The sequence below is a fragment of the Pristiophorus japonicus genome, chromosome 10 (genome assembly GCF_044704955.1).
Source record: "Pristiophorus japonicus isolate sPriJap1 chromosome 10, sPriJap1.hap1, whole genome shotgun sequence".
In the NCBI taxonomy this organism is placed as follows: domain Eukaryota; kingdom Metazoa; phylum Chordata; class Chondrichthyes; family Pristiophoridae; genus Pristiophorus; species Pristiophorus japonicus.
Window position 1 is genome coordinate 42,262,594 of NC_091986.1, and position 27,502 is coordinate 42,290,095.

At 41.5% G+C, this 27,502-nt stretch overlaps 1 protein-coding gene across 5 annotated transcripts in view; it reads right to left on the minus strand.

Moving 5' to 3' along the window:
* Positions 1–27,502, minus strand: part of LOC139274972 (dedicator of cytokinesis protein 9-like) — a 455,604-nt gene that overhangs the window by 107,242 nt on the left and 320,860 nt on the right. For 3 of the 5 annotated variants that reach the window (XM_070891771.1, XM_070891770.1, XM_070891773.1), the window contains one exon: positions 16,640–16,755. In XM_070891771.1, the coding sequence (XP_070747872.1) occupies positions 16,640–16,755 (116 nt within the window). Of the gene's footprint in view, positions 1–16,639; positions 16,756–25,572; positions 25,617–27,502 lie in introns of all 5 variants that reach the window. The other 2 variants (XM_070891774.1, XM_070891772.1) reach the window with 1 other exon arrangement.

Consider the following 27,502-nt stretch of genomic DNA (forward strand, 5'->3'; position numbering starts at 1 on the left):
GAGAGAAGAATATTCAGTTATTGGGGTAGAGAGAAGAATATTCAGTTATTGGGGTACAGAGAGAAGAATATTCAGTTATTGGGGGAGAGAGAAGGATATTCAGTTATTGGGGTACAGAGAGAAGAATATTCAGTTATTGGGGGAGAGAGAGAAGAATATTCAGTTGTTGGGGGAGAGAGAAGGATATTCAGTTATTGGGGTAGAGAGAAGAATATTCAGTTATTGGGGGAGAGAGAAGGATATTCAGTTATTGGGGTACAGAGAGAAGAATATTCAGTTATTGGGGTACAGAGAGAAGAATATTCAGTTATTGGGGTACAGAGAGAAGAATATTCAGTTATTGGGGTAGAGAGAGAAGAATATTCAGTTGTTGGGGTAGAGAGAGAAGAATATTCAGTTATTGGGGTAGAGAGAAGAATATTCAGTTATTGGGGGAGAGAGAAGGATATTCAGTTATTGGGGTAGAGAGAAGGATATTCAGTTACTGGGGGAGAGAGAAGGATATTCAGTTACTGGGGGAGAGAGAAGGATATTCAGTTACTGGGGTAGAGAGAAGGATATTCAGTTACTGGGGGAGAGAGAAGGATGTTCAGTTACTGGGGGAGAGAGAAGGATATTCAGTTACTGGGGTCGAGAGAAGGATATTCAGTTATTGGGTAAGAGAAGGATATTAAGTTATTGGGGTATTCAGTTATTGAGGGAGAGAGAGGGATATTCAGTTATTGGGGTAGAGAGAAGGATATTCAGTGATTCGGGTACAGAGAAAAGGATATTCAGTTATTGGGGTCGTGAGAAGGATATTCAGTTATTGGGTACAGAGAGAAGGATATTCAGTTATTGGGGTAGAGAGAAGTATATTCAGTTATTGGGGTAGAGAGAAGGATATTCAGTTACTGGGGGAGAGAGAAGGATATTCAGTTATTGGGTACAGAGAGAAGGATATTCAGTTATTGGGGGAGAGAGAAGGATATTCAGTTACTGGGGGAGAGAGAAGGATATTCAGTTATTGGGGGAGAGAGAAGGATAATCAGTTATTGGGGTAGAGAGAGGGATATTCAGTTGCTGGGGTAGAGAGAAGGATAATCAGTTATTGGGGTATTCAGTTATTGGGGGAGAGAGAGGGATATTCAGTTATTGGGGTAGAGAGAAGGATATTCAGTTGCTGGGGTAGAGAGAAGGATAATCAGTTATTGGGGTATTCAGTTATTGGGGTAGAGAGAGGGATATTCAGTTATGGGGGGCAGGGAAAGATATTCAGTTATTGGGGTAGAGAGAAGGATATTCAGTTACTGGGATACAGAGAGAAGGATATTCAGTTATTGGGGTACAGAGAGAAGGATATTCAGTTATTGGGGTAGAGAGAAGGATATTCATTTATTGGGGGAGAGAGAAGGATATTCAGTTATTGGGGTAGTGAGAAGGATATTCAGTTATTGGGGTAGAGAAACGGATATTCAGTTATTGGGGTACAGAGAGAAGGATATTCAGTTATTGGGGGTACCGAGAGAAGGATATTCAGTTATTGGGGTAGTGAGAAGGATATTCTGTTATTGGGTACAGAGAGAAGGATATTCAGTTATTGGGGTAGTGAGAAGGATATTCAGTTATTGGGGTAGAGAGAAGGATATTCAGTTATTGGGGGAGAGAGGGATATTCAGTTATTGGGGGAGAGAGAAGGATATTCAGTTATTGGGGTACAGAGAGAGGGATATTCAGTTACTGGGGTACAGAGAAAAGGATATTCAGTTATTGGGGCCGTGAGAAGGATATTCAGTTATTGGGGTACAGAGAGAAGGATATTCAGTTATTGGGGGAGAGAGGGATATTCAGTTATTGGGGGAGAGAGAAGGATATTCAGTTATTGGGGTACAGAGAGAAGGATATTCAGTTACTGGGGTAGAGAGAAGGATATTCAGTTATTGGGGTAGTGAGAAGGATATTCAGTTATTGGGGTACAGAGAGAAGGATATTCAGTTACTGGGGTAGAAAAAAGGATATTCAATTATTGGGGGAGAGAGAAGAATATTCAGTTATTGGGGGAGAGAGAAGGATATTCAGTTATTGGAGTAGAGAGAAGGATATTCAGTTATTGGGGTAGAGAGAAGGATATTCAGTTACTGGGGGAGAGAGAAGGATATTCAATTATTGGGGGAGAGAGAAGAATATTCAGTTATTGGGGGAGAGAGATGGATATTCAGTTATTGGGGTAGAGAGAAGGATATTCAGTTACTGGGGGAGAGAGAAGGATATTCAGTTATTGGGGGAGAGAGAAGAATATTCAGTTATTGGGGTAGAGAGAAGGATATTCAGTTACTGGGGGAGAGAGAAGAATATTCAGTTATTGGGGTACAGAGAGAAGGATATTCCGTTATTGGGGTAGAGAGATGGATATTCAGTTATTGGGGGAGAGAGAGAAGGATATTCAGTTATTGGGATACAGAGAGAAGGATATTCAGTTATTGGGGGAGAGAGAAGAATATTCAGTTATTGGGGTACAGAGAGAAGGATATTCCGTTATTGGGGTACAGTGAGAAGTATATTCAGTTGCTGTGGTACAGATAGAAGGATATTCAGTTATTGGGGTACAGAGAGAAGGATATTCAGTTATTGGGGGAGAGAGGGATATTCAGTTATTGGGGGAGAGAGAAGGACATTCAGTTATTGGGGTACAGAGAGAAGGATATTCAATTACTGGGGTAGAAAGAAGGATATTCAGTTATTGGGGTAGAGAGAAGGATATTCAGTTATTGGGGTAGAGAGAAGGATATTCAGTTATTGGGGTCGTGAGAAGGATATTCAGTTATTGGGGTACAGAGAGAAGGATATTCAGTTATTGGGGTAGAGAGAAGGATATTCAGTTATTGGGGTAGAGAGAAAGATATTCAGTTATTGGGGTAGAAAGAAGGATATTCAGTTATTGGGGGAGAGAGAAGGATATTCAATTATTGGGGTAGAGAGAAGGATATTCACTTGTTGGGGTAGAGAGAAGGATATTCAGTTATTGGGGGAGAGAGAAGAATATTCAGTTATTGGGGGAGAGAGAAGGATATTCAGTTATTGGGGTAGAGAGAAGGATATTCAGTTATTGGGGTACAGAGAGAAGAATATTCAGTTACTGGGGTAGAGAGAGGGATATTCAGTTATTGGTGTAGAGAGAAGGATATTCAGTTATTGGGGTATTCAGTTATTGGGGGAGAGAGAGGGATATTCAGTTGCTGGGGTAGAGAGAAGGATAATCAGTTATTGGGGTAGAGAGAGGGATATTCAGTTATTGGTGTAGAGAGAAGGATATTCAGTTATTGGGGTATTCAGTTATTGGGGGAGAGAGAGGGATATTCAGTTATTGGGGTAGAGAGAAGGATATTCAGTTATTATGGGAAAGAGAAGGATATTCAGTTGTTGGGGGAGAGAGAAGGATATTCAGTTATTGGGGTAGAGAGAAGGATATTCAGTTATTGGGGTAGAGAGAGGGATATTCAGTTATGGGGGGCAGGGAAAGATATTCAGTTATTGGGGTAGAGAGAAGGATATTCAGTTACTGGGATACAGAGAGAAGGATATTCAGTTATTGGGGTACAGAGAGAAGGATATTCAGTTATTGTGGAAGTGAGAAGGATATTCAGTTACTGGGGTACAGAGAGAAGGATATTCAGTTATTGGGGTAGAGAGAAGGATATTCAGTTATTGGGGTAAAGAGAGAAGGATATTCAGTTATTGGGGTCGAGAGAAGGATATTCAGTTATTGGGGGAGAGAGAAGGATATTCAGTTATTGGGGTAGTGAGAAGGATATTCAGTTATTGGGGTAGAGAAACGGATATTCAGTTATTGGGGTACAGAGAGAAGCATATTCAGTTATTGGGGGTACAGAGAGAAGGATATTCAGTTATTGGGGGTACCGAGAGAAGGATATTCAGTTATTGGGGTAGTGAGAAGGATATTCTGTTATTGGGTACAGAGAGAAGGATATTCAGTTATTGGGGTAGTGAGAAGGATATTCAGTTATTGGGGTAGAGAGAAGGATATTCAGTGATTCGGGTACAGAGAGAAGGATATTCAGTTATTGGGGTACAGTGAGAGGGATATTCAGTTACTGGGGTACAGAGAAAAGGATATTCAGTTATTGGGGCCGTGAGAAGGATATTCAGTTATTGGGGTACAGAGAGAAGGATATTCAGTTATTGGGGGAGATAGGGATATTCAGTTATTGGGGGAGAGAGAAGGATATTCAGTTATTGGGGTACAGAGAGAAGGATATTCAGTTACTGGAGTAGAGAGAAGGATATTCAGTTATTGGGGTAGTGAGAAGGATATTCAGTTATTGGGGTACAGAGAGAAGGATATTCAATTACTGGGGTAGAAAGAAGGATATTCAGTTATTGGGGTAGAGAGAAGGATATTCAGTTACTGTGGTACAGAGAGAAGGATATTCAGTTATTGGGGTCGTGAGAAGGATATTCAGTTATTGGGGTACAGAGAGAAGGATATTCAGTTATTGGGGTAGAGAGAAGGATATTCAGTTATTGGGGTAGAGAGAAGGATATTCAGTTATTGGGGTAGAGAGAAGTATATTCAGTTATTGGGGTAGAGAGAAGGATATTCAGTTACTGGGGGAGAGAGAAGGATATTCAGTTATTGGGGTAGAGAGAAGGATATTCAGTTACTGGGGGAGAGAGAAGGATATTCAGTTATTGGGGGAGAGAGAAGAATATTCAGTTATTGGGGTAGAGAGAGGGATATTCAGTTACTGGGGTCGAGAGAAGGATATTCAGTTATTGGGGTAGAGAGAAGGATATTCAGTTTTTGGGGGAGAGAGAAGGATATTCAATTATTGGGGTAGAGAGAAGGATATTCACTTGTTGGGGTAGAGAGAAGGATATTCAGTTATTGGGGGAGAGAGAAGGATATTCAGTTATTGGGGTAGAGAGAAGGATATTCAGTTATTGGGGTACAGAGAGAAGAATATTCAGTTATTGGGGTAGAGAGAAGGATATTCAGTTAATGGGGTAGAGAGAAGGATATTCAGTTATTGGGGTAGAGAGAAGGATATTCAGTTGTTGGGGTAGAGAGAAGGATATTCAGTTATTGGGGGAGAGAGAAGAATATTCAGTTAATGGGGTAGAGAGAAGGATATTCAGTTATTGGGGTAGAGAGAAGGATATTCAGTTATTGGGGTAGAGAGAGAAGAATATTCAGTTATTGGAGTAGAGAGAAGGATATTCAGTTATTGGGGTAGAGAGAAGGATATTCAGTTATTGGGGTACAGAGAGAAGAATATTCAGTTATTGGGGTAGAGAGAAGAATATTCAGTTATTGGGGTACAGAGAGAAGAATATTCAGTTATTGGGGTAGAGAGAAGAATATTCAGTTATTGGGGTACAGAGAGAAGAATATTCAGTTATTGGGGGAGAGAGAAGGATATTCAGTTATTGGGGTACAGAGAGAAGAATATTCAGTTGTTGGGGTAGAGAGAAGAATATTCAGTTATTGGGGTAGAGAGAAGAATATTCAGTTATTGGGGTAGAGAGAAGGATATTCAGTTATTGGGGTAGAGAGAAGGATAATCAGTTATTGGGGTACAGAGAGAAGAATATTCAGTTATTGGGGTAGAGAGAAGGATATTCAGTTATTGGTGTAGAGAGAAGGATATTCAGTTATTGGTGTAGAGAGAAGGATATTCAGTTATTGGGGTAGAGAGAAGGATATTCAGTTATTGGGGTAGAGAGAAGGATATTCAGTTATTGGGGTACAGAGAGAAGGATATTCAGTTATTGGGGGAGAGAGAAGAATATTAAGTTATTGGGGTAGAGAGAGGGATATTCAGTTACTGGGGTCGAGAGAAGGATATTCAGTTATTGGGGTAGAGAGAAGGATATTCAGTTTTTGGGGGAGAGAGAAGGATATTCAATTATTGGGGTAGAGAGAAGGATATTCACTTGTTGGGGTAGAGAGAAGGATATTCAGTTATTGGGGTAGAGAGAAGAATATTCAGTTATTGGGGTAGAGAGAAGGATATTCAGTTATTGGGGTAGAGAGAAGGATAATCAGTTATTGGGGTACAGAGAGAAGAATATTCAGTTATTGGGGTAGAGAGAAGGATATTCAGTTATTGGTGTAGAGAGAAGGATATTCAGTTATTGGTGTAGAGAGAAGGATATTCAGTTATTGGGGTAGAGAGAGAAGAATATTCAGTTATTGGGGTACAGAGAGAAGAATATTCAGTTATTGGGGTAGAGAGAAGGATATTCAGTTATTGGGGTAGAGAGAGAAGAATATTCAGTTATTGGGGTAGAGAGAAGAATATTCAGTTATTGGGGTAGAGAGAAGGATATTCAGTTATTGGGGTACAGAGAGAAGAATATTCAGTTGTTGGGGTAGAGAGAAGAATATTCAGTTATTGGGGTACAGAGAGAAGAATATTCAGTTGTTGGGGTAGAGAGAAGAATATTCAGTTATTGGGGTACAGAGAGAAGAATATTCAGTTATTGGGGGAGAGAGAAGGATATTCAGTTATTGGGGTAGAGAGAAGAATATTCAGTTATTGGGGGAGAGAGAGAAGAATATTCAGTTATTGGGGGAGAGAGAAGGATATTCAGTTATTGGGGTAGAGAGAAGGATATTCAGTTATTGGTGTAGAGAGAAGGATATTCAGTTATTGGTGTAGAGAGAAGGATATTCAGTTATTGGGGTAGAGAGAGAAGAATATTCAGTTATTGGGGTACAGAGAGAAGAATATTCAGTTATTGGGGTAGAGAGAAGGATATTCAGTTATTGGTGTAGAGAGAAGGATATTCAGTTATTGGGGTAGAGAGAGAAGAATATTCAGTTATTGGGGTAGAGAGAAGGATATTCAGTTATTGGGGTAGAGAGAGAAGAATATTCAGTTATTGGGGTAGAGAGAAGGATATTCAGTTATTGGGGTAGAGAGAAGGATATTCAGTTATTGGGTAGAGAGAGAAGAATATTCAGTTATTGGGGTAGAGAGAAGAATATTCAGTTATTGGGGTAGAGAGAAGGATATTCAGTTATTGGGGTACAGAGAGAAGAATATTCAGTTGTTGGGGTAGAGAGAAGAATATTCAGTTATTGGGGTACAGAGAGAAGAATATTCAGTTATTGGGGGAGAGAGAAGGATATTCAGTTATTGGGGTAGAGAGAAGAATATTCAGTTGTTGGGGTAGAGAGAAGAATATTCAGTTATTGGGGTACAGAGAGAAGAATATTCAGTTATTGGGGGAGAGAGAGAAGAATATTCAGTTATTGGGGGAGAGAGAAGGATATTCAGTTATTGGGGTAGAGAGAAGAATATTCAGTTATTGGGGGAGAGAGAAGGATATTCAGTTATTGGGGTACAGAGAGAAGAATATTCAGTTATTGGGGTACAGAGAGAAGAATATTCAGTTATTGGGGAACAGAGAGAAGAATATTCAGTTATTGGGGTAGAGAGAGAAGAATATTCAGTTGTTGGGGTAGAGAGAGAAGAATATTCAGTTATTGGGGTAGAGAGAAGAATATTCAGTTATTGGGGGAGAGAGAGAAGAATATTCAGTTATTGGGGGAGAGAGAAGGATATTCAGTTATTGGGGTAGAGAGAAGAATATTCAGTTGTTGGGGGAGAGAGAAGGATATTCAGTTATTGGGGTAGAGAGAGAAGAATATTCAGTTATTGGGGCAGAGAGAGAAGAATATTCAGTTATTGGGGGAGAGAGAAGGATATTCAGTTATTGGGGTAGAGAGAAGAATATTCAGTTATTGGGGGAGAGAGAAGGATATTCAGTTATTGGGGTACAGAGAGAAGGATATTCAGTTATTGGGGGAGAGAGAAGGATATTAAGTAATTGGGGTTGGAGAGAAGGATATTCAGTTGCTGGGGTAGAGAGAAGGATATTCAGTTATTGGGGGAGAGAGAGGGATATTCAGTTATTGGGGTAGAGAAAAGGATATTCAGTTATTGGGGTCGTGAGAAGGATATTCAGTTATTGGGTACAGAGAGAAGGATATTCAGTTATTGGGGTAGAGAGAAGTATATTCAGTTATTGGGGTAGAGAGAAGGATATTCAGTTACTGGGGGAGAGAGAAGGATATTCAGTTATTGGGTACAGAGAGAAGGATATTCAGTTATTGGGGGAGAGAGAAGGATATTCAGTTACTGGGGGAGAGAGAAGGATATTCAGTTATTGGGGGAGAGAGAAGGATATTAAGTTATTGGGGTAGAGAGAGGGATATTCAGTTATTGGGGTAGAGAGAAGGATATTCAGTTACTGGGGGAGAGAGAAGGATATTCAGTTATTGGGGTATTCAGTTATTGGGGGAGAGAGAGGGATATTCAGTTATTGGGGGAAAGAGAAGGATATTCAGTTGTTGGGGTATTCAGTTATTGGGGTAGAGAGAAGGATATTCAGTTACTGGGGGAGAGAGAAGGATATTCAGTTATTGGGGTATTCAGTTATTGGGGGAGAGAGAGGGATATTCAGTTGCTGGGGTAGAGAGAAGGATAATCAGTTATTGGGGTAGAGAGAGGGATATTCAGTTATTGGTGTAGAGAGAAGGATATTCAGTTATTGGGGTATTCAGTTATTGGGGGAGAGAGAGGGATATTCAGTTATTGGGGGAAAGAGAAGGATATTCAGTTGTTGGGGGAGAGAGAAGGATATTCAGTTATTGGGGTAGAGAGAGGGATATTCAGTTATGGGGGGCAGGGAAAGATATTCAGTTATTGGGGTAGAGAGAAGGATATTCAGTTACTGGGATACAGAGAGAAGGATATTCAGTTATTGTGGAAGTGAGAAGGATATTCAGTTACTGGGGTACAGAGAGAAGGATATTCAGTTATTGGGGTAGAGAGAAGGATATTCAGTTATTGGGGTAAAGAGAGAAGGATATTCAGTTATTGGGGTAGAGAGAAGGATATTCAGTTATTGGGGGAGAGAGAAGGATATTCAGTTATTGGGGTAGTGAGAAGGATATTCAGTTATTGGGGTAGAGAAACGGATATTCAGTTATTGGGGTAGAGAGAAGGATAATCAGTTATTGGGGTACAGAGAGAAGAATATTCAGTTATTGGGGTAGAGAGAAGGATATTCAGTTATTGGTGTAGAGAGAAGGATATTCAGTTATTGGTGTAGAGAGAAGGATATTCAGTTATTGGGGTAGAGAGAGAAGAATATTCAGTTATTGGGGTACAGAGAGAAGAATATTCAGTTATTGGGGTAGAGAGAAGGATATTCAGTTATTGGGGTAGAGAGAGAAGAATATTCAGTTATTGGGGTAGAGAGAAGAATATTCAGTTATTGGGGTAGAGAGAAGGATATTCAGTTATTGGGGTACAGAGAGAAGAATATTCAGTTGTTGGGGTAGAGAGAAGAATATTCAGTTATTGGGGTACAGAGAGAAGAATATTCAGTTGTTGGGGTAGAGAGAAGAATATTCAGTTATTGGGGTACAGAGAGAAGAATATTCAGTTATTGGGGGAGAGAGAAGGATATTCAGTTATTGGGGTAGAGAGAAGAATATTCAGTTATTGGGGGAGAGAGAGAAGAATATTCAGTTATTGGGGGAGAGAGAAGGATATTCAGTTATTGGGGTAGAGAGAAGGATATTCAGTTATTGGTGTAGAGAGAAGGATATTCAGTTATTGGTGTAGAGAGAAGGATATTCAGTTATTGGGGTAGAGAGAGAAGAATATTCAGTTATTGGGGTACAGAGAGAAGAATATTCAGTTATTGGGGTAGAGAGAAGGATATTCAGTTATTGGTGTAGAGAGAAGGATATTCAGTTATTGGGGTAGAGAGAGAAGAATATTCAGTTATTGGGGTAGAGAGAAGGATATTCAGTTATTGGGGTAGAGAGAGAAGAATATTCAGTTATTGGGGTAGAGAGAAGGATATTCAGTTATTGGGGTAGAGAGAAGGATATTCAGTTATTGGGTAGAGAGAGAAGAATATTCAGTTATTGGGGTAGAGAGAAGAATATTCAGTTATTGGGGTAGAGAGAAGGATATTCAGTTATTGGGGTACAGAGAGAAGAATATTCAGTTGTTGGGGTAGAGAGAAGAATATTCAGTTATTGGGGTACAGAGAGAAGAATATTCAGTTATTGGGGGAGAGAGAAGGATATTCAGTTATTGGGGTAGAGAGAAGAATATTCAGTTGTTGGGGTAGAGAGAAGAATATTCAGTTATTGGGGTACAGAGAGAAGAATATTCAGTTATTGGGGGAGAGAGAGAAGAATATTCAGTTATTGGGGGAGAGAGAAGGATATTCAGTTATTGGGGTAGAGAGAAGAATATTCAGTTATTGGGGGAGAGAGAAGGATATTCAGTTATTGGGGTACAGAGAGAAGAATATTCAGTTATTGGGGTACAGAGAGAAGAATATTCAGTTATTGGGGAACAGAGAGAAGAATATTCAGTTATTGGGGTAGAGAGAGAAGAATATTCAGTTGTTGGGGTAGAGAGAGAAGAATATTCAGTTATTGGGGTAGAGAGAAGAATATTCAGTTATTGGGGGAGAGAGAGAAGAATATTCAGTTATTGGGGGAGAGAGAAGGATATTCAGTTATTGGGGTAGAGAGAAGAATATTCAGTTGTTGGGGGAGAGAGAAGGATATTCAGTTATTGGGGTAGAGAGAGAAGAATATTCAGTTATTGGGGCAGAGAGAGAAGAATATTCAGTTATTGGGGGAGAGAGAAGGATATTCAGTTATTGGGGTAGAGAGAAGAATATTCAGTTATTGGGGGAGAGAGAAGGATATTCAGTTATTGGGGTACAGAGAGAAGGATATTCAGTTATTGGGGGAGAGAGAAGGATATTAAGTAATTGGGGTTGGAGAGAAGGATATTCAGTTGCTGGGGTAGAGAGAAGGATATTCAGTTATTGGGGGAGAGAGAGGGATATTCAGTTATTGGGGTAGAGAAAAGGATATTCAGTTATTGGGGTCGTGAGAAGGATATTCAGTTATTGGGTACAGAGAGAAGGATATTCAGTTATTGGGGTAGAGAGAAGTATATTCAGTTATTGGGGTAGAGAGAAGGATATTCAGTTACTGGGGGAGAGAGAAGGATATTCAGTTATTGGGTACAGAGAGAAGGATATTCAGTTATTGGGGGAGAGAGAAGGATATTCAGTTACTGGGGGAGAGAGAAGGATATTCAGTTATTGGGGGAGAGAGAAGGATATTAAGTTATTGGGGTAGAGAGAGGGATATTCAGTTATTGGGGTAGAGAGAAGGATATTCAGTTACTGGGGGAGAGAGAAGGATATTCAGTTATTGGGGTATTCAGTTATTGGGGGAGAGAGAGGGATATTCAGTTATTGGGGGAAAGAGAAGGATATTCAGTTGTTGGGGTATTCAGTTATTGGGGTAGAGAGAAGGATATTCAGTTACTGGGGGAGAGAGAAGGATATTCAGTTATTGGGGTATTCAGTTATTGGGGGAGAGAGAGGGATATTCAGTTGCTGGGGTAGAGAGAAGGATAATCAGTTATTGGGGTAGAGAGAGGGATATTCAGTTATTGGTGTAGAGAGAAGGATATTCAGTTATTGGGGTATTCAGTTATTGGGGGAGAGAGAGGGATATTCAGTTATTGGGGGAAAGAGAAGGATATTCAGTTGTTGGGGGAGAGAGAAGGATATTCAGTTATTGGGGTAGAGAGAGGGATATTCAGTTATGGGGGGCAGGGAAAGATATTCAGTTATTGGGGTAGAGAGAAGGATATTCAGTTACTGGGATACAGAGAGAAGGATATTCAGTTATTGTGGAAGTGAGAAGGATATTCAGTTACTGGGGTACAGAGAGAAGGATATTCAGTTATTGGGGTAGAGAGAAGGATATTCAGTTATTGGGGTAAAGAGAGAAGGATATTCAGTTATTGGGGTAGAGAGAAGGATATTCAGTTATTGGGGGAGAGAGAAGGATATTCAGTTATTGGGGTAGTGAGAAGGATATTCAGTTATTGGGGTAGAGAAACGGATATTCAGTTATTGGGGTACAGAGAGAAGCATATTCAGTTATTGGGGGTACAGAGAGAAGGATATTCAGTTATTGGGGTAGTGAGAAGGATATTCTGTTATTGGGTACAGAGAGAAGGATATTCAGTTATTGGGGTAGTGAGAAGGATATTCAGTTATTGGGGTAGAGAGAAGGATATTCAGTGATTCGGGTACAGAGAGAAGGATATTCAGTTATTGGGGTACAGTGAGAGGGATATTCAGTTACTGGGGTACAGAGAAAAGGATATTCAGTTATTGGGGCCGTGAGAAGGATATTCAGTTATTGGGGTACAGAGAGAAGGATATTCAGTTACTGGGGTAGAAAAAAGGATATTCAATTATTGGGGGAGAGAGAAGGATATTCAGTTATTGGGGTACAGAGAGAAGGATATTCAGTTACTGGGGTAGAGAGAAGGATATTCAGTTATTGGGGTAGTGAGAAGGATATTCAGTTATTGGGGTACAGAGAGAAGGATATTCAGTTACTGGGGTAGAAAAAAGGATATTCAGTTATTGGGGGAGAGAGAAGAATATTCAGTTCTTGGGGTAGAGAGAAGGATATTCAGTTATTGGGGGAGAGAGAAGGATATTCAGTTATTGGGGTAGAGAGAAGGATATTCAGTTATTGGGGTAGAGAGAAGGATATTCAGTTATTGGGGGAGAGAGATGGATATTCAGTTATTGGGGGAGAGAGAGAAGGATATTCAGTTATTGGGATACAGAGAGAAGGATATTCAGTTATTGGGGGAGAGAGAAGGATATTCAGTTATTGGGGTAGAGAGAAGGATATTCAGTTATCGGGGTAGAGAGAAGGATATTCAGTTACTGGGGGAGAGAGAAGGATATTCAGTTATTGGGGGAGAGAGAAGAATATTCAGTTATTGGTGTACAGAGAGAAGGATATTCAGTTATTGGGGTAGAGAGATGGATATTCAGTTATTGGGGGAGAGAGAGAAGGATATTCAGTTATTGGGATACAGAGAGAAGGATATTCAGTTATTGGGGGAGAGAGAAGAATATTCAGTTATTGGGGTACAGAGAGAAGGATATTCAGTTATTGGGGTAGTGAGAAGGATATTCAGTTATTGGGGTACAGAGAGAAGGATATTCAGTTATTGGGGGAGAGAGGGATATTCAGTTATTGGGGGAGAGAGAAGGATATTCAGTTATTGGGGTACAGAGAGAAGGATATTCAATTACTGGGGTAGAAAGAAGGATATTCAGTTATTGGGGTAGAGAGAAGGATATTCAGTTACTGTGGTACAGAGAGAAGGATATTCAGTTATTGGGGTCGTGAGAAGGATATTCAGTTATTGGGGTACAGAGAGAAGGATATTCAGTTATTGGGGTAGAGAGAAGGATATTCAGTTATTGGGGTAGAGAGAAGGATATTCAGTTATTGGGGTAGAGAGAAGTATATTCAGTTATTGGGGTAGAGAGAAGGATATTCAGTTACTGGGGGAGAGAGAAGGATATTCAGTTATTGGGGTAGAGAGAAGGATATTCAGTTACTGGGGGAGAGAGAAGGATATTCAGTTATTGGGGGAGAGAGAAGGATATTCAATTATTGGGGTAGAGAGAAGGATATTCACTTGTTGGGGTAGAGAGAAGGATATTCAGTTATTGGGGGAGAGAGAAGAATATTCAGTTATTGGGGGAGAGAGAAGGATATTCAGTTATTGGGGTAGAGAGAAGGATATTCAGTTATTGGGGTACAGAGAGAAGAATATTCAGTTATTGGGGTAGAGAGAAGGATATTCAGTTAATGGGGTAGAGAGAAGGATATTCAGTTATTGGGGTAGAGAGAAGGATATTCAGTTGTTGGGGTAGAGAGAAGGATATTCAGTTATTGGGGGAGAGAGAAGAATATTCAGTTATTGGGGGAGAGAGAAGGATATTCAGTTATTGGGGTAGAGAGAAGGATATTCAGTTAATGGGGTAGAGAGAAGGATATTCAGTTATTGGGGTAGAGAGAAGGAAATTCAGTTATTGGGGTAGAGAGAGAAGAATATTCAGTTATTGGGGTAGAGAGAAGGATATTCAGTTATTGGGGTAGAGAGAAGGATATTCAGTTGTTGGGGTAGAGAGAAGCATATTCAGTTATTGGGGTACAGAGAGAAGAATATTCAGTTATTGGGGTAGAGAGAAGAATATTCAGTTATTGGGGTACAGAGAGAAGAATATTCAGTTATTGGGGGAGAGAGAAGGATATTCAGTTATTGGTGTAGAGAGAAGGATATTCAGTTATTGGGGTAGAGAGAGAAGAATATTCAGTTATTGGGGTAGAGAGAAGGATATTCAGTTATTGGGGTAGAGAGAAGGATATTCAGTTATTGGGGGAGAGAGAAGGATATTCAGTTATTGGTGTAGAGAGAAGGATATTCAGTTATTGGGGTTGAGAGAGAAGAATATTCAGTTATTGGGGTACAGAGAGAAGAATATTCAGTTATTGGGGTAGAGAGAGAAGAATATTCAGTTATTGGGGTAGAGAGAAGGATATTCAGTTATTGGGGTAGAGAGAAGGATATTCAGTTATTGGGGTAGAGAGAGAAGAATATTCAGTTATTGGGGGAGAGAGAAGGATATTCAGTTATTGGGGTAGAGAGAAGGATATTCAGTTATTGGTGTAGAGAGAAGGATATTCAGTTATTGGTGTAGAGAGAAGGATATTCAGTTATTGGGGTAGAGAGAGAAGAATATTCAGTTATTGGGGTACAGAGAGAAGAATATTCAGTTATTGGGGTAGAGAGAAGGATATTCAGTTATTGGTGTAGAGAGAAGGATATTCAGTTATTGGGGTAGAGAGAGAAGAATATTCAGTTATTGGGGTAGAGAGAAGGATATTCAGTTATTGGGGTAGAGAGAGAAGAATATTCAGTTATTGGGGTAGAGAGAAGGATATTCAGTTATTGGGGTAGAGAGAAGGATATTCAGTTATTGGGGTAGAGAGAGAAGAATATTCAGTTATTGGGGTAGAGAGAAGAATATTCAGTTATTGGGGTAGAGAGAAGGATATTCAGTTATTGGGGTACAGAGAGAGGAATATTCAGTTGTTGGGGTAGAGAGAAGAATATTCAGTTATTGGGGTACAGAGAGAAGAATATTCAGTTATTGGGGGAGAGAGAAGGATATTCAGTTATTGGGGTAGAGAGAAGAATATTCAGTTGTTGCGGTAGAGAGAAGAATATTCAGTTATTGGGGTGGAGAGAAGAATATTCAGTTATTGGGGGAGAGAGAAGAATATTCAGTTATTGGGGTAGAGAGAAGAATATTCAGTTATTGGGGTAGAGAGAAGAATATTCAGTTGTTGGGGTAGAGAGAAGAATATTCAGTTATTGGGGTACAGAGAGAAGAATATTCAGTTATTGGGGGAGAGAGAGAAGAATATTCAGTTATTGGGGGAGAGAGAAGGATATTCAGTTATTGGGGTAGAGAGAAGAATATTCAGTTATTGGGGGAGAGAGAAGAATATTCAGTTATTGGGGTACAGAGAGAAGAATATTCAGTTATTGGGGTACAGAGAGAAGAATATTCAGTTATTGGGGTAGAGAGAGAAGAATATTCAGTTGTTGGGGTAGAGAGAGAAGAATATTCAGTTATTGGGGTAGAGAGAAGAATATTCAGTTATTGGGGTAGAGAGAGAAGAATATTCAGTTGTTGGGGTAGAGAGAGAAGAATATTCAGTTATTGGGGTAGAGAGAAGGATATTCAGTTATTGGGGTAGAGAGAAGAATATTCAGTTGTTGGGGGAGAGAGAGAAGAATATTCAGTTATTGGGGGAGAGAGAAGGATATTCAGTTATTGGGGGAGAGAGAAGGATATTCAGTTATTGGGGTAGAGAGAAGGATATTCAGTTATTGGGGGAGAGAGAAGGATATTCAGTTATTGGGGTAGAGAGAGAAGAATATTCAGTTATTGGGGGAGAGAGAGAAGAATATTCAGTTATTGGGGGAGAGAGAAGAATATTCAGTTATTGGGGGAGAGAGAAGGATATTCAGTTATTGGGGTAGAGAGAGAAGAATATTCAGTTATTGGGGTAGAGAGAGAAGAATATTCAGTTATTGGGGGAGAGAGAAGGATATTCAGTTATTGGGGTAGAGAGAAGAATATTCAGTTATTGGGGGAGAGAGAAGGATATTCAGTTATTGGGGTACAGAGAGAAGGATATTCAGTTATTGGGGTAGAGAGAAGGATATTCAGTTATTGGGGTAGAGAGAGAAGAATATTCAGTTATTGGGGTAGAGAGAAGGATATTCAGTTATTGGGGTAGAGAGAAGGATATTCAGTTATTGGGGTAGAGAGAGAAGAATATTCAGTTATTGGGGTACAGAGAGAAGAATATTCAGTTATTGGGGGAGAGAGAAGGATATTCAGTTATTGGGGGAGAGAGAAGGATATTCAGTTATTGGGGTACAGAGAGAAGAATATTCAGTTTTTGGGGGAGAGAGAAGGATATTCAGTTATTGGGGTAGAGAGAAGAATATTCAGTTGTTGGGGTACAGAGAGAAGAATATTCAGTTACTGGCGGGGGTAAGAGTAAGTGTAAGGATCGTTAAATGGGTTTGTATCACATGCACTGAGAGGAGATTGGAAATAACAGACATATTTCAAAACGAACAAATTGACATTGGTGACATTTGAATGATCATACCTTAAAAACATGCGTGAATAAAGCCATCATATCCAGAACAGTGAGACACACTTCTGTAGCAATGTTGGCCTCTACGAGGGACTGATGAAGAACATCGGCGTCAGAATGGCCATAGCCTAATTAAAGATAGCAAGACCGCCGTTACCACACGTGACATCATTCAATACTGTTGGCCCAATTAAAATGCAACCTACAGATATGTAAATGTGTTATACCTTAAAATGAAGCAACCAGGTGTTAACTCCAAACTCCTTCACTCGGCTTGTGTGGTTTATACAAATGTGCCTGAGCTTTACTTTCTATCCCAAGTGGAGAGATAACGTCGTCTGACATACATAATACATCCAATTTACGGCATAGAAACAGGCCATTTGGCCCAACAGGTCCATGCTCCACACGAGTCTCCTCCCACACTACTTCCTCTCACTCTATCAATATATTCTTCTATTCCTTTCTCCCTCATGTGTTTTTCCAGCTTCCCCTTAAATGCATCTATGCTATTCGCCTCAACCACTCCCTGTGGTAGCGAGTTCCACATTCTCACCACTCTCTGGGTAAGAAGTTTCTCCTGAATTCCCGACTGGATATATTAGTGACTATCTTATATTTACGGTCCCCAGTTCTGTTCTGCCCCCATGAGAGGAAACATCTTCTCTACGTCTACCCTATCGAACTCTTTCATAATTTTAAAGACCTCTATCAGGTCACCTCTCAGCCCTCTCTTTTCTAGAGCAAAGAGCCTCAGTCTGTTCTTCCTTTCCTGATGGGTATACCCTCTCCGTTCTGGTATCATCCAATGTGAATCTTTTTTGTCCCTTCTCCAGTTCTCCTACATCCTTTCTTGAATGATGTTATGCTGCATGGCGAGTAGTTTTTCTTTTTCTTCTAATATCAGTCAGTAACTTTTAACATTGTTGTATCTAAGGGTTAAGTCATGGCAGGAGAGCTCGGTCGGGTGTTATGCTCCTCCTGTCCCATGTGGGAACTCAGGGACACTTCCGGTGTCCCTGACGACTACGTGTGCAGGAAGTGTATCCACCTCCAGCTCCTGACGGTCCGCGTTACGGAATTGGAGCTGAGGGTGGATTCACTCTGGAGCATCCACGATGCTGAGAATGACGTGAGTATCACGTGTAGTGAGTTGGTCTTACCGCAGGGAAAGGGTCCACAGCCAGCTAGGGAATGGAAGACCAGCAGGAAGAGTAGTGAAAGGAAGGTAGTGCAGGGGTCCCCTGTGGTCATCCCCCTGCAAAACAGATACACTGTTTTGAGTACTGTTGAGGGGGATGACTCATCAGGGGAGGGCAGCAGCAGCCAAGTTCATGGCACCGTGGCTGGCTCTGCTGCACAAGAGGGCAAGAAAAAGAGTGGGACAGCAATAGTGATAGGGGATTCAATGGTGAGGGGAATAGATAGACGTTTCTGCGGCCGCGACCGAGACTCCAGGATGGTATGTTGCCTCCCTGGTGCAAGGGTCAAGGATGTCTCGGAGCGGGTGCAGGACATTCTGAAATGGGAGGGAGAACAGCCAGTTGTCGTGGTGCACATTGGTACCAACGACATAGGTAAAAAAAGGGATGAGGTCCTACGAAACGAATTTAAGGAGCTAGGAGCTAAATTAAAAAGTAGGACCTCAAAAGTAGTAATCTCGGGATTGCTACCAGTGCCACGTGATAGTCAGAGTAGGAATCGCAGGATAGCGCAGATGAATACGTGGCTTGAGCAGTGGTGCAGCAGGGAGGGATTCAAATTCCTGGGGCATTGGGACCGATTCTGTGGGAGGTGGGACCAGTACAAACCGGACGGTCTGCCCCTGGGCAGGACCGGAACTAATGTCCTAGGGGGAGTGTTTGCTAGTGCTGTTGGGGAGGATTTAAACTAATATGGCAGGGGGATGGGAACCAATGCAGGGAGACAGAGGGAAACAAAAAGGAGGCAAAAGCAAAAGACAGAAAGGAGATGAGGAAAAGTGGAGGGCGGAGAAACACAAGGCAAAGAACAAAAAGGGCCACTGTACAGCAAAATTCTAAAAGGACAAAGGGTGTTAAAAAAACAAGCCTGAAGGCTTTGTGTCTTAATTCAAGGAGTATCCGCAATAAGGTGGATGAATTAATTGTGCAAATAGATGTTAATAAATATGATGTGATTGGGATTACGGAGACGTGGCTCCACGATGATCAGGGCTGGGAACTCAACATCCAGGGGTATTCAACATTCAGGAAGGATAGAATAAAAGGAAAAGGAGGTGGGGTAGCATTGTTGGTTAAAGAGGAGATTAATGCAATAGTTAGGAAAGACATTAGCTTGGATGATGTGGAATCTATATGGGTAGAGCTGCAGAACACCAAAGGGCAAAAAACGTTAGTAGGAGTTGTGTACAGACCTCCAAACAGTAATAGGGATGTTGGGGAGGGCATCAAACAGGAAATTAGGGGTGCATGCAATAAAGGTGTAGCAGTTATAATGGGTGACTTTAATATGCACATAGATTGGGCTAGCCAAACTGGAAGCAATACGGTGGAGGAGGATTTCCTGGAGTGCATAAGGGATGGTTTTCTAGACCAATATGTTGAGGAACCAACTAGGGGGGAGGCCATCTTAGACTGGGTGTTGTGTAATGAGAGAGGATTAATTAGCAATCTCATTGTGCGAGGCCCCTTGGGGAAGAGTGACCATAATATGGTGGAATTCTGCATTAGGATGGAGAATGAAACAGTAAATTCAGAGACCATGGTCCAGAACTTAAAGAAGGGTAACTTTGAAGGTATGAGGCGTGAATTGGCTAGGATAGATTGGCGAATGATACTTAGGGGGTTGACTGTGGATGGGCAATGGCAGACATTTAGAGACCGCATGGATGAATTACAACAATTGTACATTCCTGTCTGGCGTAAAAATAAAAAAGGGAAGGTGGCTCAACCGTGGCTATCTAGGGAAATCAGGGATAGTATTAAAGCCAAGGAAGTGGCATACAAATTGGCCAGAAATAGCAGCGAACCTGGGGACTGGGAGAAATTTAGAACTCAGCAAAGGAGGACAAAGGGTTTGATTAGGGCAGGGAAAATGGAGTACGAGAAGAAGCTTGCAGGGAACATTAAGGTGGATTGCAAAAGTTTCTATCGGTATGTAAAGAGAAAAAGGTTAGTAAAGACAAACGTAGGTCCCCTGCAGTCATAATCAGGGGAAGTCATAACGGGGAACAAAGAAATGGCAGACCAATTGAACAAGTACTTTGGTTCGGTATTCACTAAGGAGGATACAAACAACCTTCCGGATATAAAAGGGGTCAGAGGGTCTAGTAAGGAGGGGGAACTGAAGGAAATATTTATTAGTTGGGAAATTGTGTTGGGAAATTGATGGGATTGAAGGCCGATAAATCCCCAGGGCCTGATGGACTGCATCCCAGAGTACTTAAGGAGGTGGCCTTGGAAATAGCGGATGCATTGACAGTCATTTTCCAACATTCCATTGACTCTGGATCAGTTCCTATGGAGTGGAGGGTAGCCAATGTAACCCCATTTTTTAAAAAAGGAGGGAGAGAGAAAACAGGGAATTATAGACCGGTCAGCCTGACCTCAGTAGTGGGTAAAATGATGGAATCAATTATTAAGGATGTCATAGCAGTGCATCTGGAAAATGGTGACATGATAGGTCCAAGTCAGCATGGATTTGTGAAAGGGAAATCATGCTTGACAAATCTTCTGGAATTTTTTGAGGATGTTTCCAGTAAAGTGGACAAAGGAGAACCAGTTGATGTGGTATATTTGGACTTTCAGAAGGCTTTCGACAAGGTCCCACACAAGAGATTAATGTGCAAAGTTAAAGCACATGGGATTGGGGGTAGTGTGCTGACGTGGATTGAGAACTGGTTGTCAGACAGGAAGCAAAGAGTAGGAGTAAACGGGTACTTTTCAGAATGGCAGGCAGTGACTAGTGGGGTGCCGCAAGGTTCTGTGCTGGGGCCCCAGCTGTTTACATTGTACATTAATGATTTAGATGAGGGGATTAAATGCAATATCTCCAAATTTGCGGATGACACTAAGTTGGGTGGCAGTGTGAGCTGCGAGGAGGATGCTATTAGGCTGCAGAGTGACTTGGATAGGTTAGGTGAGTGGGCAAATGCATGGCAGATGAAGTATAATGTGGATAAATGTGAGGTTATCCACTTTGGTGGTAAAAACAGAGAGACAGACTATTATCTGAATGGTGACAGATTAGGAAAAGGGAAGGTGCAACGAGACCTGGGTGTCATGGTACATCAGTCATTGAAGGTTAGCATGCAGGTACAGCAGGCGGTTAAGAAAGCAAATGGCATGTTGGCCTTCATAGCGAGGGGATTTGAATACAGGGGCAGGGAGGTGTTGCTACAGTTGTACAGGGCCTTGGTGAGGCCACACCTGGAGTATTGTGTACAGTTTTGGTCTCCTAACTTGAGGAAGGACATTCTTGCTATTGAGGGAGTGCAGCGAAAATTCACCAGACTGATTCCCGGGATGGCGGGACTGACCTATCAAGAAAGACTGGATCAACTGGGCTTGTATTCACTGGAGTTCAGAAGAATGAGAGGGGACCTCATAGAAACGTTTAAAATTCTGACGGGTTTAGACAGGTTAGATGCAGGAAGAATGTTCCCAATGTTGGGGAAGTCCAGAACCAGGGGTCACAGTCTGAGGATAAGGGGTAAGCCATTTAGGACCGAGATGAGGAGAAACTTCTTCACCCAGAGAGTGGTGAACCTGTGGAATTCTCTACCACAGAAAGTAGTTGAGGCCAGTTCACTAAATATATTCAAAAAGGAGTTAGATGAAGTCCTTACTACTCGGGGGATCAAGGGTTATGGCGAGTAAGCAGGAAGGGGGTACTGAAGTTTCATGTTCAGCCATGAACTCATTGAATGGCGGTGCAGGCTAGAAGGGCTGAATGGCCTGCTCCTGCACCTATTTTCTATGTTTCTATGTTTCTATGCATATACTTTATAATATGGACCCTCAATGGAGGAAGTAAATAACTAAGACATTGTGCGCAGGGAAGTGAAGCTAAGCCCATGATCAGATCAGCCATGATCTTACTGAATGACGGAGCAGGCTCAAGGGGCCGTATGGCCTACTCCTGCTCCTATTTCTTATGTTCTTATGTTCTATACATACATGAGCTAAAAGCCTTCCCTCAAACACAGTGCCCAGTGTCACCACTTGGCTATTTTTTTTCAAGGAGGCAGAAATGGATTAAAGTGCAGCTTGTAATGAAATTTCTATTTATTTGGTAACCAGTAATATTTTCCTACAAAGACTAGGTGGCAACTGCGAATGGGGACAGTATCTTTCAAAGAATGAAGGCTTTGTCAAATGAGGATAAGTTCACTGGAATTCCCTCCCTAAACATTTCTACCTTAAAACCTACCTCTTTGATCAAGCTCTTGATCAACTGTGCTAATAGCTCATGTGGCTCGGTGTCAAATTTTGTTTGATAATCGCTCCTGTGAAACGCCTTTAGACGTTTTATTATGTTAAAGGCGCGATATAAATGCAAATATAGATCCACTGATCTCAAAATATGCAAATTTTGCTACTGCCTTGAAACATTTGATTAACGTGGAAAGTATCAATAAATTTTTTTAAAACTCCAAATAATCTGAGAGTCAATATTCAATAGTTACGACCATCAGTTAACTAATTCTCCTCACAATCATTAAGACTGACTGCTCTATTAAACTAGATCCTCAAGCAGAAGTTCTGTTGTTGTTTCATAGGAACATGGGAATAGGAGTAGGCCATTTAGCCTCTCGAGCCTGTTCTGCCATTCAGTGAGATCATGGCTGATCTGCGACCTAACTCCATATACCCGCCATTGCCCCATATCCCTTAATACCTTTGGTTAACATAAATCTACCAATCTCAGATTTAAAATTAACTGATCTAGCATAAATTGCCATTTGCAGAAGAGAGTTCCAAACTTCTACCACCTTTGTGTGGAGAAGTGTTTCGGAATTTAACTCCTGAAAGGCCTGGCTCTAATTTTTAGACTCAGCCCCCTTGCCCTCAACTCCCCAACCAGCGGAAATAGTTTATCTCTGTCTACCCGATCTGTTCCCCTTAATATCCTGAAAAATTCGATCAGTTACCCTTAATATCTTGAAAACTTTGATCAAATCACCCCTTAACCATCTAAATTTCAGGGAATACAACCCTACTTTGTGTAATCTCTCCTCATAATTTAACCCTTGGAGTCCGGATATCATTCATTTTAGCTGATTATTACCGACAGCTCCAGGTAGCCCCATTTCTGAGACAAGGAATCCATTACTTGGGGCAGCATTTATTGGTGTGACTAAAGATGTTCTATTCAAGGCGATGACCACTTTACTCTCTATTCCTGCCGTGCGATTTGGAGATTTTGATATCAGTGCCAGTAATTGCAAGTGTAACTTTTTTTCAGGGTTGAGCGGGCCGAAAGAACTTGAAGAAAAAGAACTGGATAAAAGAAAGCCTCGAGGAAATGGATGAATTCTGTCGAGCATTAGCACTTGCAGGATTAACAGCAGCCAGCGGAGCTACACTTGGGTTCTTGGGAGTCCTGACAGTTTGGTCCGTAACAACGAGGCTCACAAGGCAATGATTTTTGGCCCCCGAAGTTCAAGCCGTAACCGAAGTAAAAATTCACATCGGAACAGGAGGCCATTCAGCTCCTCAAGCCTGTTCCGCCATTCAATGAGATCACGGCTGATCTGTATCTTAACTCCAATTGCCCGCCTTGGTTCCCCAACCCTCAATACCCTTACCCAACAAAAATCTATCAATCACAGTTTGGAAATTTTCAATTGACCCCCAGCCTCAACATCTTTTTGGGGAGAGAGTTCCAGATTTCCACTACCCTTTGTGTGAAGAAGTGCTTCCTGACATCACCCCTGAACAGCCTGGCTCTAATTGTAAGGTTTTGGCCCCTTGTCCTGGACTCCCCCAGCAGAGGAAAAAGCATCGCTCCATCTACCCTATCAACTCCTTTAATCATCTTAAACTCCATTATCTTAAGTTTCACATGTACAGATTCGGTGTAGATGGAATCAGGATTAATGGTTGAATAGTACGGCACCCCTTACTGTGAGGGTTTGTGTATAACAGCCACTTAAACAAGGTACAAGGTATCTGCGCAAACAGCATGATTCACCGTCTTGAGAGGCAAATAAAAAGATCAGGGAGTTGAAGTAGAACATGATTAGCATTATTTCTGATTTGATCTTTTCCAGTGTAAAACATTCACTCAAAACTCCTCCCCCCCCCCCCGCCCCACACTTGTAGAATTAAATCATTACAGACAAAAAAAAATTATACATTTACCTGAAATGTAAACATCCCCTTGAAAGAAATAGTCTCTTCAAGCACGCCATTGGCCTCAGAACATGCATATTGTAACAAAAAGATGCTAGTTGATGTTTGCATGAAAGAATCTAGATCAGAAGTTATCAAACTGGGAGGCGCAACATGATTGTTGGGATGTGCAAAGTGTGTGATAGCTGAACTCAGCAAAAGGTAATCTGGTTCATGTGTATTTTCTCCATTGGTGGCCACCCCCCCCCTCAACTCTCTCAGGCGCAGTGTAATTGGAACTTTATAGACATCCCATCCCTTGCAAGCAAATCCAGCTTTCAGGCATTTTTGATACTTAACTGAAAGGAATGCATTTAAACTGCTACATAACAAAAATAGTTGTTTGTCCTCTGGTCTTTACCTCTGCACAGTGTTATTGGAAATGCTCGTGCAAATGAGACCTTGCAACCCCGTGTTACAGGGAGTAGAGAAACAGCACTCCAGTTAAAACTTGCCATGGTCTCTAAAATTGCTTTATTGCTCAGCACTTTGCACCTTTCTGGAAAGTTTATTTTGCCTTGTTTGGATTTCCTGATGCTGCCGGTTAGAAATTAATAATGGCTTTTGCACTTCATCACCATCATTATCAGAGGCAGTCCCTCGAAATCGAGGAAGACTTGTTTCCACTCTAAAAGTGAGTTCTCAGGTGGCTGTAGTCCAATAAGGGAATTACAATCTCTGGGACAGGTCGGGCAGACAATGGTTGAAGGAAAGGGTGGGTGGGGGGGGCCTGGTTTGCCGCACGCTCCTTCCACTGTTTGCGCTTGGCTTCTGCATGCTCTCGGCGACGAGACTCGACAAGATACTTTCGCACCCATTGCAACACTGACTACACTTCAAAAGTACGTCATTGACGGTGAAGCACTTTGGGATGTCCCGACTTGAGATTGTGAAAGGCGCTATATAAGTCCAAGTTCTTTCTTTCCTGGGTCCTTGATGGTTGAACACTAAGAATTAAACTTGTATTTTACCTCCTCCAAAGCAACCCCACGATTCATTGCTCCTTGTCCCAACCGCCCAAACAACCCGCCCACAGACGCATTCTAGCTCTGTCTGCTGGGAGCTGCCCACCCCTGGGGACCCCTGACCCGCAGACAGCGGAGGAGAGAGCCCTTGGTTTGCCTTTCAGTCCGCCATGGCGGTCGGGGAAACTCCTCAGATCTGCTCCACGCTTCACTGGCGTTACCTCGGCAAAGTAACAACCGGCAAAGCACGGGGGCAGATCGAAGAATATCCCAGTCGGGGAGTTCGACTAATACGACTGGACATCGGGTTAAGATTAAACAGTGTTAAAGGGAACAGAATTAAACCAGCTAAAGGTGACACGACTGCTGAAACATTCTGGGCTATCAGCTAATATATCCCCACTAACATTAATTACGCACAAATACTGTTTCTTAGAAAGAGTACACACACTAACATTTCTTAGAAAGAGTGAACACGCACACACGGGACAGGAAACTCCAAATGGAGCGACAGTGAAAATAAAAAAAGTTTGGGAACCTCTGATCAACAGGGATCAGAATCGTAGCAACAACAAACCAACGATGTAACCTTGCTGTGTCTTACCATTGTCGACAGAAATTCCAAGTACACTGGACAGCTTTCTTACACTGGAAACAGAGACAAGGTCATTTCATTACAAACTTCTCGTCACCAGCACACAGTCTTTACAGGGACCCACATTCCTTGTGGCTTCAAAAAAATTAAGAGTCTGATCGGAAAATAGTAAGAACATAAATTCTTACCCTTGAGCCGGTGTGTATTGAATAAATTATTATATAAATGCTGATAATATTCAATATGATGAGCCCGAGCTATTTTAACAGAGTGGAGCTTGATTATCTGCATGACATTTTAATTCAATACATTAACGTTTCACGGAACACCAACATTTCTCTGGTTCGTAATGGTTTTTAATTTATAATATATATATAATTTTTATTTTCCGGAGCCTATGACCGCTTACACAAGTGTCCCGCAAGTTTCAGGTTTCCAGATGCGCTGTACATATGCGAAATCCCGGAACTTGCGATCTGTCAAGTCTCAGTTCGACAGATCCACCACATCCCTGAGGAAATGGCCATTTGCTGGCGGAGAGTTGAGCAATTTGCCCAACTACTATCCAGCGAATGCCCGGGAAACTCTTACGCCTGGTAAAAGCAGGCGTAGGGCCTTCTGTTACCAGCCTAAGAGTTTAAATAAATACTAAAATATGTATTAATTATTTAATAATAAAAAACTTTTATTATAGATTATTTTTAGTCCCTTTTGAACGTTTCAATTTATTTTTCAAAAAATTAAATTTTTGTTTTAAATGTTTAATTTAATTGTATTTTAAATAAATTTGAACATGTGATGATTTATTTTTATTTAACTGGTGTGTAATTGTGTTTTTTAGGGGATTTCTATTCATGATTATGGGGATGCCGGTACATAAATGGAATCCCTGCAAGCATAATGGAGATTCCCATTGCGATTGGTTGGGCCGGCCCACATGATCCCAGGGACACTTGTGAACCACTTGCACCCCTGGGATACGTTGGCCTTTACTCAGGCCTACGTGTAGAGGCCCAGGAGCTCGAGTGTCTGAACCTCCGGGACCATCAGATAGGTGTGGAGCTTACTTGCGGTTCGGTGGCATTCACCCACGGGAAGCCTCCGACCGCAAATTCAGGCCCATTAATATCGAGCACATTATTTGTATTTAGGCAAAACAATCGTCCAGCGTGTGAGAATGCTGAATAATAAATGTATAGTATGAACCTTAACACAGAGAAATCTATCGTGCAGTGATATCACATGACTAGCTGCCACAGAAATGTGTACCCAAACCAAGCATTCAATTCTAAATTACAACCTTATGTATAGAATGAAACCATTAAACCATTTTTATACAGGAGCCCGACTATCCTTTGTTCGTAGATATTTACATCACAGAAAAAGTACACACAGCCCATGATGGAAGTTGGCTAAGGAAATGAAGTACAAAAGCAAGGAAGTTATGATGAACTTTATAAAACACTGGTCCAGCCTCAACTAGACAGGATGTGAAGGCCTTAGAGAGGGTGCAGAAAATATTTATGAGAATGGTTCCAGGAATGAGGGACTTCAGTTACGTGGATAGACTGGAGGAGCTGGGGTTGTTCTCCTTAGAGCAGAGAAGGTTGAGAAGAGATTTGATAGAGATGTTCAAAGTCATGAAGGGTCTCGACAGAGTAGATAGAGAGAAACTGTTCCCATTGGCGGAAGGGCCGAGAACCAGAGGACACAGATTTAAGGTGATTGGCAGAAGAACCAAAGGCGACATGAGGAAAAACATTTTTATGCAGTGAATGGTTAGGATCTGGGATCCACTGGCTGAGAGGGTGGTGGAGGCAGACTCAATCGTGGCTTTTAAAAGGGAGTTGGATAAGCAGCTGAAGGAAAAAAAATTGCAGGGATACGGGGAAAGGGCAGGGGAGTGGGACTAGCTGAATTGCTCTTGCAGAGAGACGGC